The sequence below is a fragment of the Falco rusticolus genome, chromosome 3 (genome assembly GCF_015220075.1).
Source record: "Falco rusticolus isolate bFalRus1 chromosome 3, bFalRus1.pri, whole genome shotgun sequence".
Lineage (NCBI taxonomy): Eukaryota > Metazoa > Chordata > Aves > Falconiformes > Falconidae > Falco > Falco rusticolus.
This window is the reverse complement of record NC_051189.1, coordinates 72,895,748-72,910,354: the sequence shown is the minus strand read 5'-3', so window position 1 is coordinate 72,910,354 and position 14,607 is coordinate 72,895,748. Positions and strand designations below refer to the sequence as shown.

Here is a 14,607-nt window from a genome sequence, read left to right as displayed (position 1 = left end):
GCTAAGCGGGCCGGGGGCTGGCGGGCTCCCGGAGGCTGGCAGCCCCCGCGCCCCAGTGGGGTACCTCCTACCTGGCCGCGGTGGGCGAAGGTGGAGCAGGGGGAGAATTCCCTTCGAGCAGGCGGGTTTGGTGTTTTGAACCGTGCGTACATCTCCGGCTCTGCCTCTGCGGTACGGCTGCGCACCCGCGGGCTGATCATCCGTGGCGCGGTCCTTCGCTGCAGGACTGCCCGAGCGGGAGCTTCAGTGCCACCTATTAGGGACCCCCAAACACGGCTTTGACTAGAACTGGTGCTTCAGCGTTGCTGAAGATCAGTTTTAAGCTAACTTCTTTTACCTTCCCTGCCCACGGCTTAAGTATACACATGCTCCCTTTTCCCTCCTCCTGGGGCTTCGCGAGCAAAAATGTTTGGTAGGTTCTCACCTACCACAGGAGGGTAAAGGAGAAATACTCCCGTCGCGTTTGGCATCCCCTGATCACCTTCACCACCTCCAGAGATAAATTTTAACGTCTATTCCTTGATCTGACAGCGATAGGGCTTTCTGCGTAGTGCCAGAGCATCTCTGCGATGCAAGGGGAGGGTGCGGGGGGGGGGGGGGGTTGTTGGGGGGGTGCGAGGGGGGAGGTCCGACCCCTCGCTGCTGTCGGCCTTCTGGTTCAGGCCTTGCCGTTGGCCTCGTTGTGTTCGGGGGAAGGGGGGAAGGGCGGACAGAAAGTTCTCGCTATAGAAGAGTTCCCAGTGCAGAAGAAAACAAACTAACTAACAAAAACAAAATTAAAAAAAAAAAAAAGAAATTTGGGGGAACCTAGCTCTTCTGCAGCGCGTCAGTAGAATACATCAAGAAAAGCTTCCTATTATTGCACAAGGGGGGAAAAAATGCCTTTTTTTTCTCGTGTTTTTTTGAGGTGGATAATCCCCGGGCTGTAGTGCTTTCAGACGAATCTTCTGACAAGTGTTGCAGTTCAGCACCGTATGTGTTGTATCTTGGAAACAAACAATGCGGCCGCTGGAAAACTTGGGAACCGAGGAGAAAGGTCAAGGGCAGAGGCTGATCAGTTTTTGTTGCCTCAGCTGAAGAATCATAAATAATCAAAGGACTGTCATTAGCTACACTGTCCATAAGACTTGGGGGAAAGGGAGGAAGGAAAAAAATAATAAAGAGGATGACCTTTGTGTAGCCTGACGCTCCCCACTCTGACACCTTTCTGGCCAAGACCCCTTGCAGGCACGGCGCTCGGGGAGGGGACAGCCGCCCTGGGGGGCAGCCCCGCGCCCGGCTGCCCGACGCTGAGCGGGGCGCGGAGTGGCGCGCAGCCCCTCTCCCCACGGCAGCCGGGCGGCCTCACCACCGCTTGCCGAGTCGCGCCGGCGCCGGCGTTTCGCCTCGGAATCCAGCCGGCGAAGCCGCCTTTCGCCTCGGAATCCAGCCGGCAAAGACGCCCGTGTCCCGTTCCTCCCTCCCCGCCGCCCCCCAACCACCCCCACCCGCCGCGGCACGGGGCGGCGCGGTGGGGGCGCGTTACTTACGCGAGTGGGCGGTGGCGGGCGGCTGGGCTCGCTGCGGGGAGTCGGAGGGACGGGGTCGGAGCTGTGATCGTGGTGGGCTCGGCGTGCCCGCCGACGGCTGGCAGAACCAAAGAGTTAAAATATAAAACCATAAAATGTTTTTTTAAATATTAATGTTCTTATAACAGAAGTTCTTATCAGTGGGTTGCACTGTACTTGGCAAACAAGCCTTTTTACCTTTTAAACAAATAATTCATTAGGTAATTAAATTCAAGTGAGATTACTCTAATTAAATATACACTGCTGTTGAATCATAATTTCTATGTGGCCTAGTTAAAGATGAACGATCTCTTATTCCTGACAAAAAAAAAAAAAAAAAAAAGCTTTAAAAGAATTCCCCAGTGACTGGAATAATAGATTTATACACCACCGTACAGAGGTCATTTCAAGAAAGAAGAGACACCAAACACAACATAAAGGGACTTTTCATGTCTGGAGATACTAGAATTTCAGGTTTTATTGCTGCAAGTTCTATTAAAATACTTTGTGGAACCTACGAGGAAATCAAAATTATCTTTCAAAAGGCAATAAGTTATATAAATATCTGCACAAACAGAAATGTTTCTCTGAAGGTATTATTTCTGCATAATTTCAGATGAGTAGCTACTAGGCCTCAAAGGGAACAGTGCATCTTGAAATGCTCTGAAGGCTTACATTGGCCAAAATAAGGCAGGACTTTAGCAAAATTAGAAGTAACTTTGTAGCCAACGATGTGCTATATGTCCTGGTTCCCTTTAATAGCATTAGGCGTTCAAACCATAAAGACTAATCTGGAGAGTAGAAGTTCCTGCTCTCTGCTTTGATCTCCTTCCTCTTGGCTGTTTAAAGCTGACAGTTTGGCTGAATGGCATTCACTGCTTTCATTTGTAAGACATGAGTTTCCTAGTGTTCCAGAGCTAGCAGCTACACCTGTACTGCAGGAATTTACATTGCATTGCTCCAGGATGGCATTGATTTGGGACGGGTGAAATACAAACACAAACTAATTAAAAACTGCATAATGCAGCCCTACAGGAACAAGACAGAAAAACAAATAAATACAACTGCAGCTGGCACGGCAATTGTGCCTTTGCCCCCAAGCAACAGTCTGGTGACATAAAATTATAAACCTTAAAAATTTCACATAATTGCTGTTGATCATTTTGGAGACGAAATGGAAATTATTTTGTTAATTAAATTCAGACCCATAAAATATTCATAGATAGGTAGACAGACAGACGGACCGATAGATACAGAGAGAGACAGATGATTCATTCTATAGATTTGTGCACTTGTTCATATAGGCCTGTGTGCATAGCTTTAACAATTCATTTGCGAAAGCGCTCAGGAAGGGAGCATCTGTGTATTCACATTGCTATCAGAAAGAAATGTAAGTTGTAACTGAGGTGGTCTGATAAAAGATTAATAAAATGTCACTTCCAGGGTATCGGGAAAAAAATCAATTTATCTTAATTTACTGAAAAGAAAAAAAAAAAAAAAAAGAGAGAGAGATGACCATAATTTCTGTTTTAAATGTGCTCTCCCTCTCTGAATAAAATAACCTTTGTAAACGCGTTATTAGGTGTTACCTTAAGTACAATCAAAAGCTGTAGCTGCTCAGGCTTGGATTCCTTTATGTGCTACCCGTACTATGGATGTGTACCTGCACACATTTAGGGAATCGACCAGGTATCCCTGATTGCAACTTTGTGTATATTTGCACAAACCAAACCGGTCATTTGCACGGTCAGAGGTCTGAAGGTTGCTGTTGCTGTGAACTAAATTTACAAAGAGTGATTTTTATTTTAATCTTTTTTTTTTCCCTTTACCTTTTTTTTTTTTTTTTTTTTTTTTTTTTAACAGAAATGTTCCTCGGATTGGGCGTGAAGGGGAGGAGGGGAAATCTGGCGCTCCAGAGCTACATCACCTCTCCGCCTATAATTGTTTGACACATGCCCTGTTGTCACAAAGTGGGGTTGTTTCCCAGACCCTGCTGGAAAAAAGGTGCAAAGTAATAATGAGTGTTTAACAAGGCTCATAAATCAGGGCTGATGAGAAGCGCTCCGGACGGACGCGCGGAGGCGACGGGGCCTGGCAGCGGGTGACCAGCGAGAGGGGACCAGCGCCAAGGTCCTGCGGAGCCGCAGCCGTGCCCGCGGCACCCCCCAAAAAAAGTACACGTCGTCGAATGAAACACGGTCCCATGCTAAATCAGATATAATACACTTAATGAAAACTCAGTCAACTGATCCAAATAGTCGACAGTCGGTGCATAATTAGAATCTAGGCAAGATATATTACGGATTCAGTCCTGCACAGATGTATCATTAAAATGTATAGGATTGGTAGTTAACATGGTAGAGTTATTTTAAACTTACACATAAAAAAAGACGGCGTGGAAAAAAAATACAATGAAACTACCTGCTGAGAACAGTCAGAAAATTAGCAACATACGGCTAATCTGTTTTTTGGCACCCCCTCCCCCGCGCACGTTCTTTCCACGGGAAAGAAAATTGAAACAGACCATTAACTGAAGAGATCGCCTTAAATTTCTTCGTCTGTTAGCGGTGGGAGCTGAAAATCTAGAGAGGATTTGCACAAGAAATCGTTACCAGGATGTTTCAAACCAGTTACAGAATCAAATGAAAACTTTTCTTCCTAAGCCACAAACAAGGCGCTTTGGCGATTAAGCCTCCCTTTCTTTTGGTAGATCTTGTTATCGACGCCGCATAAACCCCGAGTTTTACTAACAGGTCCATAGGCGCGTGTATCTGCACGCAGAGACGGCGCACGAACGCGTGTATCTCTGTGGAAATCACACGGGTGAACCGTAGACTAGTAAATACCTGAACTCTACTCTCAGATTGTGCTCTGCTTAGTATCCTATTCCCCCCATAGTTAGGTGTCTTCTTTCAACATCTCTGTCATCTCCATTTGAAGATATTTTCAGCGGTTTATCACTGCCATCTCCAGCCCTGCACATTTGCAGCAGGTTATCACAATTGCCAGTCCCCCCTAGCTGATGTGTTGCGCTGATTACCATCAGTGCCCTCAGATATTTGGTGCGGATTCCCAGCGCTGCAATATCCACTCTTAGGACATCTGGAGCAGATCAAAATCACTGACTTCATTTTTTAGTAGAGACAGTGTTAAAGCTTCACATACCCTCTTCGCAAACATAGCCTTTAGTCAATTCTTGCAGAACCAGCCTTCAGTTAAAATTCGGCCAAGCAGCGACCCCTATGTCTGGATTTGCATTTCTTATCGGACCCCTATCTAAACTCATTTGTTAATAATAAAGGGAAAATCTCTTGGCAGTGGATGCATTGCCTTAAGAAACTGGAAGGATCACACTGTCTCAGCAAACTCCTTCTCAGGAAAGGCTCTTTAAGGAGAAGTTTATCTGCCCAATGATCTTTGAATTATATGAGCTTGGCCATTTAGGTCGATTTACTTTAAACAGAATACAATTTATTTTAAGCGATTACCTTAGGTATAATCACATTATACCCGGTGCTGCTATGTATTTCTCTCCCGCCTGCTTTCAGATGTGTATCCGCTCTCCAACGGGAAGGTGACTCCTTTTCACACTGAGCCCAAATCCTTTTTTTTTTTTTTTTTTTTTTTGCTACGTGACGACTGTTTATCGTCTTTAAAAATGCTGTTCGGCTAATGAGTTGGCACCCCACCCCTTTTTGTTAGGATTTGGCAAAAATTAAGGAGGCGTTCGAGCAACTGAAACACAGATCTCAGGGGGAAAAAAATAGAAGGAAAATATTTTTTCCCGAATTATGTTTAAAATTAGTTGGTATTTTTAAAACAGGTTTTTTTATTCAATCTTTTAACAATTTCGAGCTAATTTATGGGTGGGGGGTTGATCACATCAACCTTTTTGACTATTTAGGTCTAGCGTTTAGGGAAAGATTTTCCTGGTGCTTCTGGCAGCTGCTGCTGCTGTTTGTAATTTCCCGTACAGTTCCTTTCTTTTCGCACTTTTGTTATTAAGCTCCTGCTATAGGTCTTGTATGGAGGGAAATAAACCCAGAATCTCCCAGACCTTCACTAAACTGATTTTCAAGCTAAGTAGCTTAGTGTAGCAGCTCTGGTCCCAGCTTACTTGCACAAGGGGGAAAAATATTAAAAAGGGCTTTGAAAGGTTACCTACTAATGTGACTTAATAAACCGTCAGAAAAATGGGCAACGTCCAATGCAGGAGCAGGAATCGAGTGGTAAGGGGTTGCCATTTACTGCTCAGAATTGTGCATAATTAATGGCGTTCGCAGGACCCTGCTCATCCTTGCGCTGGGAACTTTGCAGATGAGGAACAAAGCTCTCCTCCCAGTCTTGCAACTTTCCTCCTTCTCGGCGGGTTTCTTTCTTTCTTTCTTGTTTTTCGTCCTGTTTCTCTCCGCGCCCCCACCCCCCCACCCCACTGTTACAGGTAACCTGCACTTCGTATTTATTTGTTCTATTTCGAGGCAAAGTGAAGAATAGCAAAGTTCGCCCCGAAAAGATGCTGGGCTGATAGAAAAAGCAAATAAGACTCTTTTTTTCTTACTTTCTTTTTTTTTTTTTTTTTTCTCCTCTGAACCGATCTGAGCAGGATGGGGGCGGGTGGGGGAGGGGATGACTCACATTTCTTAAGCCTCCAAGTGGAAATCTTTTCTGGATACACATTCCACCGAGATCTAAAGCGCTAAGAAGATTTCGGCAGCGTCGGTGCCTTATCCCACCTTTATTTACCTGCAGCCCTTGTAATGTGACACTGCCATTCTCAAAACACGGCTGCAATTTTCAAGCCCCGCTCAGCTTTGTTACGGCCGTGTGTTTTTGTCTGAGGGTCGCTCTCCTGCTTTGAGGGTGAGATTTTGGAGCGGTGGGGGGAGGTCCTCCTCTCTCTGTTTGGCATAGGAAGGGGAAAGCTCGCTATTTCCAGCTGATGAGGGAAGGAAGTTTTAACCAACTCTCCGAGACCGAGCGGCTCCCTGGGGCGCACGGAGGGAAGGGCTGGCAGGGGTTAGAGACACCCCGCGGGGCGTTTGCAGGAGGGGAGGCGCGTCCCTCCCTCCCAGCGGCGGCCAGTGCCCGGCGGGACCCGCGCTGAACCCACGGCTGCGAGCGCGGAGAGCGCGAAGCTCCGCGGAGTGGCACGGACCTTAGGAGCTGGCTCTCGTCCTGGGTTTGGGAGAAGGAGACATACACCCGTGGTTCCCCTACCCCCACCCCCACCCCCCCGCGGGAGAACACTTGCATCCCCAACAGCAGCGGGCCTTGGCGTCCGCGGCCCCCTCCGTGCCACGCCGCGCTGTCCCTTGAGGAAGAGCTCGGCGGCTCCGGCCGCCCCTTCAGCACAAAGACGGAGCTCCCGGGCGGCGGGGACCGCGGCGGCGAGGGCTGGGCTGGGGGCGGCCGCTCCGTGCCCCTCCCGCGGGGCCGCTCGGCTGGCGCCGGCCGCGGGGCAGCAGCGCCCTGCCGTGCCCTCCCCGCGCCCGGCGAGGCAGGAGCGTCAGCCCCGCCGGGGGCTCCGCGCCGGACCAACGGGGCAGAGCGGCCCCGGGCAGTCCCACTGGGGCTGGGAGGGTCGGGGCAAGAAACGCCCAGTCCTCGGCCCGCCGTCCTCCCCCCGGCTCCTCGTTTCCCCCCGCGGGGGGTCTGGGAGGCCCCCGGCAGCGGTAGGAAAAGAAAAGTTTGCGATGCTGGCCGGGCGGTGTGCGTGGTTCTGCCAGCCCCGGCGGGGTACGGGCGAGCCCAGCCACGTCGAGGAAGCGGGCAACACCGCGGGCAGGTCACATCGGCGACAACTCAGCTCCTCCAGGGTGATTGGGTCCCTCGGTCCCTGGCAGAGGAGTCCTTTGTCTCCCGCCGCAACTTCCACCCCGCTCTAAGGGGAAAAGGGTAAAAAAAAAAATCATCCCTTCCTCTAATCATTGCTGTTAACGCCGAGAATGGCAACAGCTCGTCTAGGTCCTTTGGCACCCCCCCTTCACACGCACACCCCGCCGTGTTTCCTTTGGTCCCCGCTGAAACGGGCGGGTGGAAGTTTTGACAATCTACAAGCCCCTCAGCCCCCCTCCCACGCTCGGGGGCGAGGGCTGGGGTCTTCTGTGCCCCTCGGCATACATGTCGCCACTGTTGATTTGTGGGATTATTTATTGCTAATATTCCGAGAACTGTCGCAATGCCTCTGATAATTGTCTCTGAGTGTCAATCCATCGGCAGGGCATGATGAGGAGAAAGGTCGGGGGCGAGGATCTCTGCGGGTGGGTTTTTTCTTTTCTTTTTCTTCTTTTTTTTTTTCTTTAAACTAAAGATTCTTCTGGGAAGAACTGCTAGGAACCTTTTGACTTTCAGGGAAGTTGTGTGTGTGTGTGTTCGTGTGTGTGTGGCGTTTGTGGGTTGCTATAGGTAGACTGCATTTATTTATTTATTTATTTATTTATATGTTGTGTGGTAGGGTTGGTTGGGTTTTTTTTGTTGTTGTTGTTGTTTTTAGTGGTAAATTGTTACAAGTCGCCTGGCTGCAAAGCCCCCTTTCCCTCTCACGGCCACTCTCGTTTGTTCCCGAGTCCAACGACGACAAGGGGGACTCAATGTTAAAGGTGGAAAAAAACCAGCAACACAGTTGTTTTTGTTAAAAGGGGACACACTAAGGCTGCAAAACAGCAAAACCCCAATGTTGGACAGCTGTAAAATCGTGTAGACAGGTTGTCATACAGCAGTGGGGGCTTTTCTGAAAGGAGCCCATTGCTAAACATTAAATACACACACAGCACAGCACAGCAGCTGCGCGGACACACGTACAGGCGCGCACACACACACACACACACGCACACGCACACACGCACACGCAGCACTGAGGAAAGTGGCCCAGGCTGGGCTGCGCACCACGTGCTGCGCCGGGGGCGGGGGGGCGCGGGGCGGCGCTTGCAGCTCAAGTGGGTGCCAATCAAAACATCAACTTCAAATTGTATCTGAAAGATCAGCCTAGGACCTAAGGGCAGACACATCAGTTGGAGCTCAATTGTTGATCAGATCACATCTAAGGGATTTAGGAGCACAGAAGAGCCGAGATTTGAGGAAAGACACCCCACTGAATCCTTCCACACTCCTCCTCCTCCATACCTAGGTTGCAATATATCTGACAGAAAGAAATCAGAACGAAAAAAGAAAATTATCGGCTCGAATTCTGTTCTCTCGCCCTGCCCGACTCGAGTAAAGAGAGAGGGGGGGAAGGATAAAAAGAGAGAGAGAGAGAGAGAGAGAGAGAGAGGCAGATCCAGAGAAGCCCGTGTTCGTTCTGCTCCCCTCCCCGGCTGCTCAGGCTCCCTCCTCCCCCTTTTTTTTTTTTTTTTTTTTTTTTATAATTCCTTCCCCCCACCCCCCCTTTTTTTTTATATTTCTGCCGCTTCTGCCGCCGCCGCCAGTACTGCCGCCGCCGCTGTGCCCGCGCCCCGGAGATGTCCTTCCCCCAGCTGGGCTACCCGCAGTATCTCAGCGCCAGTCAGGCGGTGTACGGGAGCGACCGGCCCGGGGTGCTGGCCGCCGCCGCCGCCGCAGCCGCCGCCGCCGCCGCCGCCTCGGGCCGGCCCGCGGGCGCCGAGCTGGGCAGCGGCTCGGCCGCTGTCACCTCGGTGCTGGGCATGTACGCCAGCCCCTACAGCGCCCCCAACTACAGCGCCTTCCTGCCCTACACCGCCGACCTCGGGCTCTTCTCCCAGATGGTGAGTGAGCACCGCGCTGCATCCCGCGCACCCCCGGGCCCGCGGAGCGCGGCCGCGACGCGAGGGGGCAAGGGGGAGCCGGGGGCCCGGGCGGGCGGAGGCCGCGGAGCCGAGCGCGGGGGGCGGCGGGGCGACCGCGGTGGCGGTGGCGGCTCCCGCCCGGCGCCGGGTACGCCGAGGAAAGGGGAGCGTGTGTGCCGGCGGTTCTGCGGGCGAGCGGGGGGTCGGGCCGGGGGCCGGCGGGCTCCGTCTGCAGGGGCAGCCCCCATCCTCCCCGCCGCTCCGGCCGGACAAAACTCCTCCGAGTTTTTCCTCTTGGCGGTGAAAGGGCTGAGCAGGGCTCCTGCCTGCGCGTTGTCGGCTTTCCCCTAGCAACTCGGCTTTGCTTTTTTTTTTTTTTTTTTTTCCTTGTGGTTTTGGTGTTGCTGTTGACGGGTGATGTTGTCGGTCCTGTTGTTTCATTTGGCTTTCCAGCGCGCTCCTCTTTCCGCCTGGTCCTTTTCTTTGCCGCCGAGCTGTAAACAGGTTCCGCCCGAAAGGCCGAAGTGCAGTGTCGGTAGCTGGTGCGCCCGTTTATTTCAAGACATTTTCCTTAAGCCTTAAAAATGACCCATTCTGTTCCCTGAACTTTTCATACTCTGATTGTGGCGAGTATCACAGATCGCATTTGCATCAGGCGAAGGAAGACACCTACATCCCATTATATGCACCGGAGCAGAAAGGCATATTGGCGTTAACCCTAAACAAAATTGCCGTCCCAGACTGCCCTCCGATCTCTTTTTTCCTTTCCTTATAATACAATGGTTAAAAAGTGAAACATCTTATTTTTTAAAAAACTCAGTCTTTTTATATCTGTGTAGTTGAAAGGTTTTCGTTACTAGTATCTCCAAATTTCTCGGCGGACGTACGCATAGGTTCCACTTAATCTCTAAATGCCCCTCTTTTCCCTCCCCCCGAAACATAAAAGTGTGAATATTTATAACTTGGTGCATGCAAGGCATAACTTGTGAGCGTTTTTAATACATATATGTAGGCAAGTAAGTAGATATGCTGTTGAACAAGGGTCAGCATCTGAAAACATATCATTTTGTGCTGCAAACATTTCTTACGAAGGCACTTTTAGCAGCAGGCATTTCCTACTTTTTTTAACCTTGATTTTGGATATGCAGTAGAAGTTGAGACAGAAGCAACGAGTGATTTACAAGTGGCTTCTTCAAAAGAATTCCCAACAGAGATTACACAAAAAATATCATTTCAGCAACAATAACAAAAGACAGCGGAATAAAGGGAGTGCAGAAAGCCTGCTCTGTAACACATTACAAAAATTACATCGGGCTTCTCTTTGTGTATAAGCTTTGCGTATGAAATGAAAATACACGTTCCTTTTTAACTGTTTGACAAAGTTAGATTACTTTCTTGGCGGACATTTTTGAAGAGTTTCATTTTTAAGGCTGACACAAATTTCGCAAGAGTAAACCTAAGAGCGTATTTCTGGATTAGAAAAAAAGCGAGACTGAAGTAGAAGGAAAAAAAAATTAAAAAGGCTATAAATGTTATTTAGGAACAGTTCCCTTTCCTAGTTGCAAAGTATCCTGGTATTTTACTGCAGTGATTTACCATGAGGGTGATATTTTGAAATAGATTCTAAACCTCAGCATTTGTAAATCACAAGCTAAAATATTAAGTTAATACCTGGACAATTTGCGGTAATAATGAGGCCTAATGAGGTTGCCAGAAAGATAAAATGTTATTTACCAAAACACCTGATGGGATAATTTGACTTGCTGTGTTTTACTACTGATGATAAAAAGAATATTGATTGCAAATAAATCACCGTCTCTAAACGCTTGTAAACAATTTGCGTTTGCGCTGCCCAGATCAAAGTAAAACTTATGAGATAAAGTGTCTGCATATACATATTCTACAATGCATGGATCACTTTTCATTCCAGAGTTTAAAGGCCCTTCTAACAGTTACAAGTTAATGTTTTATACTAGAATCTGAGTGTATGATTTGGGGGGCGAGGAGCGGGGGCGGGGGGGGGGTGGGTGGGGAAGATGATTTGCGTGGGGAAAATCTCTTACATTATAAGTGTCTTCGTACTGAAGTTGTGCATTCATCTCTCCAGTCTCGTCTCACGCCAACTCCTTTTAAAGGCAGATCTGGGGCCAAAGAAGAATGCCCTGCATGCATTTGTAATATCCTCCTGGATATTTTGCAGATAAATGCGTTGTGCGCAGGCATTAGTTTGTAGCTGTGGTGTAGTACCTGCTTTCTCTGCCTGATTATTTCGAGGGCACAATAAATTGTCTCGCCGAGGCGAATGCGAAGTTGCTGCATTTCCATCGTTTGATTTGATTTGGTTTGCGGAGAAAATATGCATAATGTCTGGCAGAGCCCAGTTTAGCCCCTCTCTTTTCCCTTCCTTGCAAGAAGGGGGGATCATTTGGGAATACCTCTGTCTGATCTAAACGTGAAGACTCTGGAGCGGGGAGGGCCGAATTTGTCTGTGAAGACCCTTTGCACCGCTTAAAGGCGTATTGCGGCTCCCGGAGTAGCCTATTCAGGTCTGTTAGAGACGCTAACGAGATAATTGATGTGCTTTTTCCTCTCCGCTTGTCTGAATGTGTTGCAGGGCTCCCAGTACGAGTTGAAAGATAATCCGGGTGTCCACCCTGCTACCTTCGCTGCCCACACTGCCCCCGGCTATTATCCCTATGGACAGTTCCAGTACGGGGACCCGGGGCGGCCCAAAAACGCTACCCGGGAGAGCACCAGCACCCTCAAGGCCTGGCTCAACGAGCACCGCAAGAACCCCTACCCTACCAAGGGTGAAAAGATCATGTTGGCGATTATCACCAAGATGACCCTCACCCAGGTCTCCACTTGGTTCGCCAATGCCCGCCGGCGGCTCAAGAAGGAGAACAAGGTGACCTGGGGCTCCAGGAGTAAGGACCAAGAAGATGCAAACCTCTTCGGGAGTGACAATGAGGGGGACCCCGAGAAGAACGAAGACGATGAGGAAATCGACCTGGAGAGCATAGACATAGATAAAATTGATGAGAACGATGGGGAGCAGAGCAACGAGGAAGAGGAGGAGAAGCCTGAGCTCCTGCGACAAAGCAGTGAAGAGGAGCACTTGGAAAAGGAGAAGGATTTGGCACTGTCAGGCGCTGAAGGGCTGAAACCCAAAGACACGCTGGCCATGGTGAAGGAGGCCTCTGACAACAGCACACGAATCATCAGTCCTGGGGGACAGAACAATTTACAGATGCCATCTCACAGCAAACCCAAGATTTGGTCTTTGGCAGAGACAGCAACCAGCCCTGATGGTGCCCTGAAATCTTCTCCCCCTCCGCCCCCTCCTCCCCAGGTTAACCACACTTCTCCACAGATCCAGCACCCAGCTTTTCTCCCTAGCCATGGACTCTACACGTGCCAAATTGGCAAATTTCACAACTGGACAAATGGGGCTTTCCTCACTCAGAGTTCCCTGCTAAATGTGAGGTCTTTTTTGGGAGTAAATCACCACCATGCTGCTCATCACAATCACCACCTCCAGGCCCAGCAACAATCTTCTGTTTTAACAACAACCCTGGGAGCCCTAAGCAGTGAAAAACCTTCAGAGAGGACCAGTCCCAAACACATAGGTAATGAATGCATCAGGCATCCACCTCTTCCTCCACCCCCAACACATGCACATGAACTTCTCCTTGAGGAATGGTGTCAGATTCAGCCCTGGTGTAACTGATTGCTTTTAGCAGAGTTACAGTTTACCCTAGAGTTGTGGTGGGTTTTTTTGGGTTTTTTTGGTGGGTTTTTTTTTTTTTTTTTTCCTGGAGCATGTTGACTGCATGCATTAAGCCCATTTCATGTGGGCTATTACATTCTCATCCTATACACCCATCAAGTAAGATGAGAATGCAGGAATAGCACTGTGAAACATTATTTGAGTTTCACTTTCCTTCCCTGCTTCTCGATCCCCATGTCCAAATAATTTCAATAATAGTCAAAAATATGGCAAGAAAGTCTTGTAACTCCTTAAATATTGAAAGTAGGGAATAGTGCTGTACCCACACACACACCTATACCTCCATATATCTGAACAAGAGGGTGAGAGGGAGGTGTGTTCTCTGCACACTGTCCAGATTTTTATTGCTGTTATTCTAAAATGATTCTCCTGGTTTCGTGTTGTTTTTTTTTTGTTTTTTTTTTTTTTTTTTTTCCTTTTTCCTGTCTCCTTCTAGAAAGAGAAAATGTACCAAGAACTGAATCCCCACCTCAGCCGCTAAAATCGCCCTTCCAGCCTGTCCGTGACAAGTGAGTTTGTTTGTTTGTTTTCACTGCAGGAATGTTACTTATGTGAAACAGAGTGTTTGAATAATAAAGACTAATTATAGCACCTAATCATCACCATAATAACACATACAGACAAGAACAACACAGAAGTTGCTGTAATCTTTTCAAAGTTGAGCTAAATTGCAATTGTGCATAGCCAGCCTGTAACTTTTCTGAAACTTAACAGACCTCAAAGATCTTGTGTTAATTACACTAGTGACAATGATTTCTGTGCAATTAACTAATACTAGGATGCTACAGCAATAGTCAGGGAATTATAGGAAAGGATTCTATCTTTTTTCTTTTTTTTATGAAAGATTGTTACATATTTTTTCCCCCCCCTCCCTTCCCCCCTGCAGCTCTTTGGCTCAGCAAGAGGGAACACCGAGAATTTTAGCAGCTCTCCCTTCCGCTTGATTACATGGTTTGGTGAAAAAATATTGCAGAGACTGGTATTAAGGACAGAAAAAAAAAACAAAAAACCAACTATATAAACGACTCCCATCAATCTCTTTTTGCAATAAGGTGGTGCAAATCCATAAAAGCGATTACACAAATCTGTAGATGGATCTCCTTCTTCATTGTACCATTTCAGATCGTGTTATTCTAACCATTCTTGGATTATTTGTTTGGTAAATGTTTCCCATGTGTTTGTGTTTTTTCTGTATATAGAGTGATTTCAGATTGTAAATAACGCGTCAGCAAAACTTGTCTAAATCATATATTTTTGTCTAATAAACTAAATGAAATTATGACCTCTTTTCAGGTATGTATTCTGTTGCTGCAGATCTTATATTACAAATCTATTCAGACATTTCTAATTTGTTTTCTAAAAAGTCAAGTCTTCTTGCTTTTGAGTAACTGAGACTTAAAATACCAAATCCAAGCTTTTCATAGCTCTTGTGGCTATTTTGTAGAAAACAAGCCGCGAGCTTCCTTTTTCATACACGTAAACTTGAGAAGCTGAGTGAAGCTGGTTCTTGATTAGTAAAATTAAAGTT

The 14,607-nt window shown here is 48.0% G+C and overlaps 1 protein-coding gene across 1 annotated transcript; it reads left to right on the top strand.

The window, feature by feature from the left end:
- The first annotated feature begins 8,972 nt into the window (after positions 1-8,972).
- On the top strand, positions 8,973-14,092 carry IRX1 (iroquois homeobox 1). Its single transcript, XM_037382374.1, has 4 exons — positions 8,973-9,268; positions 11,904-12,918; positions 13,516-13,588; positions 13,966-14,092. The coding sequence occupies exons 1-4, from the start codon at positions 9,005-9,007 to the stop codon at positions 14,021-14,023; spliced, it is 1,410 nt and encodes a 469-aa protein (XP_037238271.1). The 5' UTR covers positions 8,973-9,004; the 3' UTR covers positions 14,024-14,092.
- The last annotated feature ends 515 nt before the right edge of the window (positions 14,093-14,607 follow it).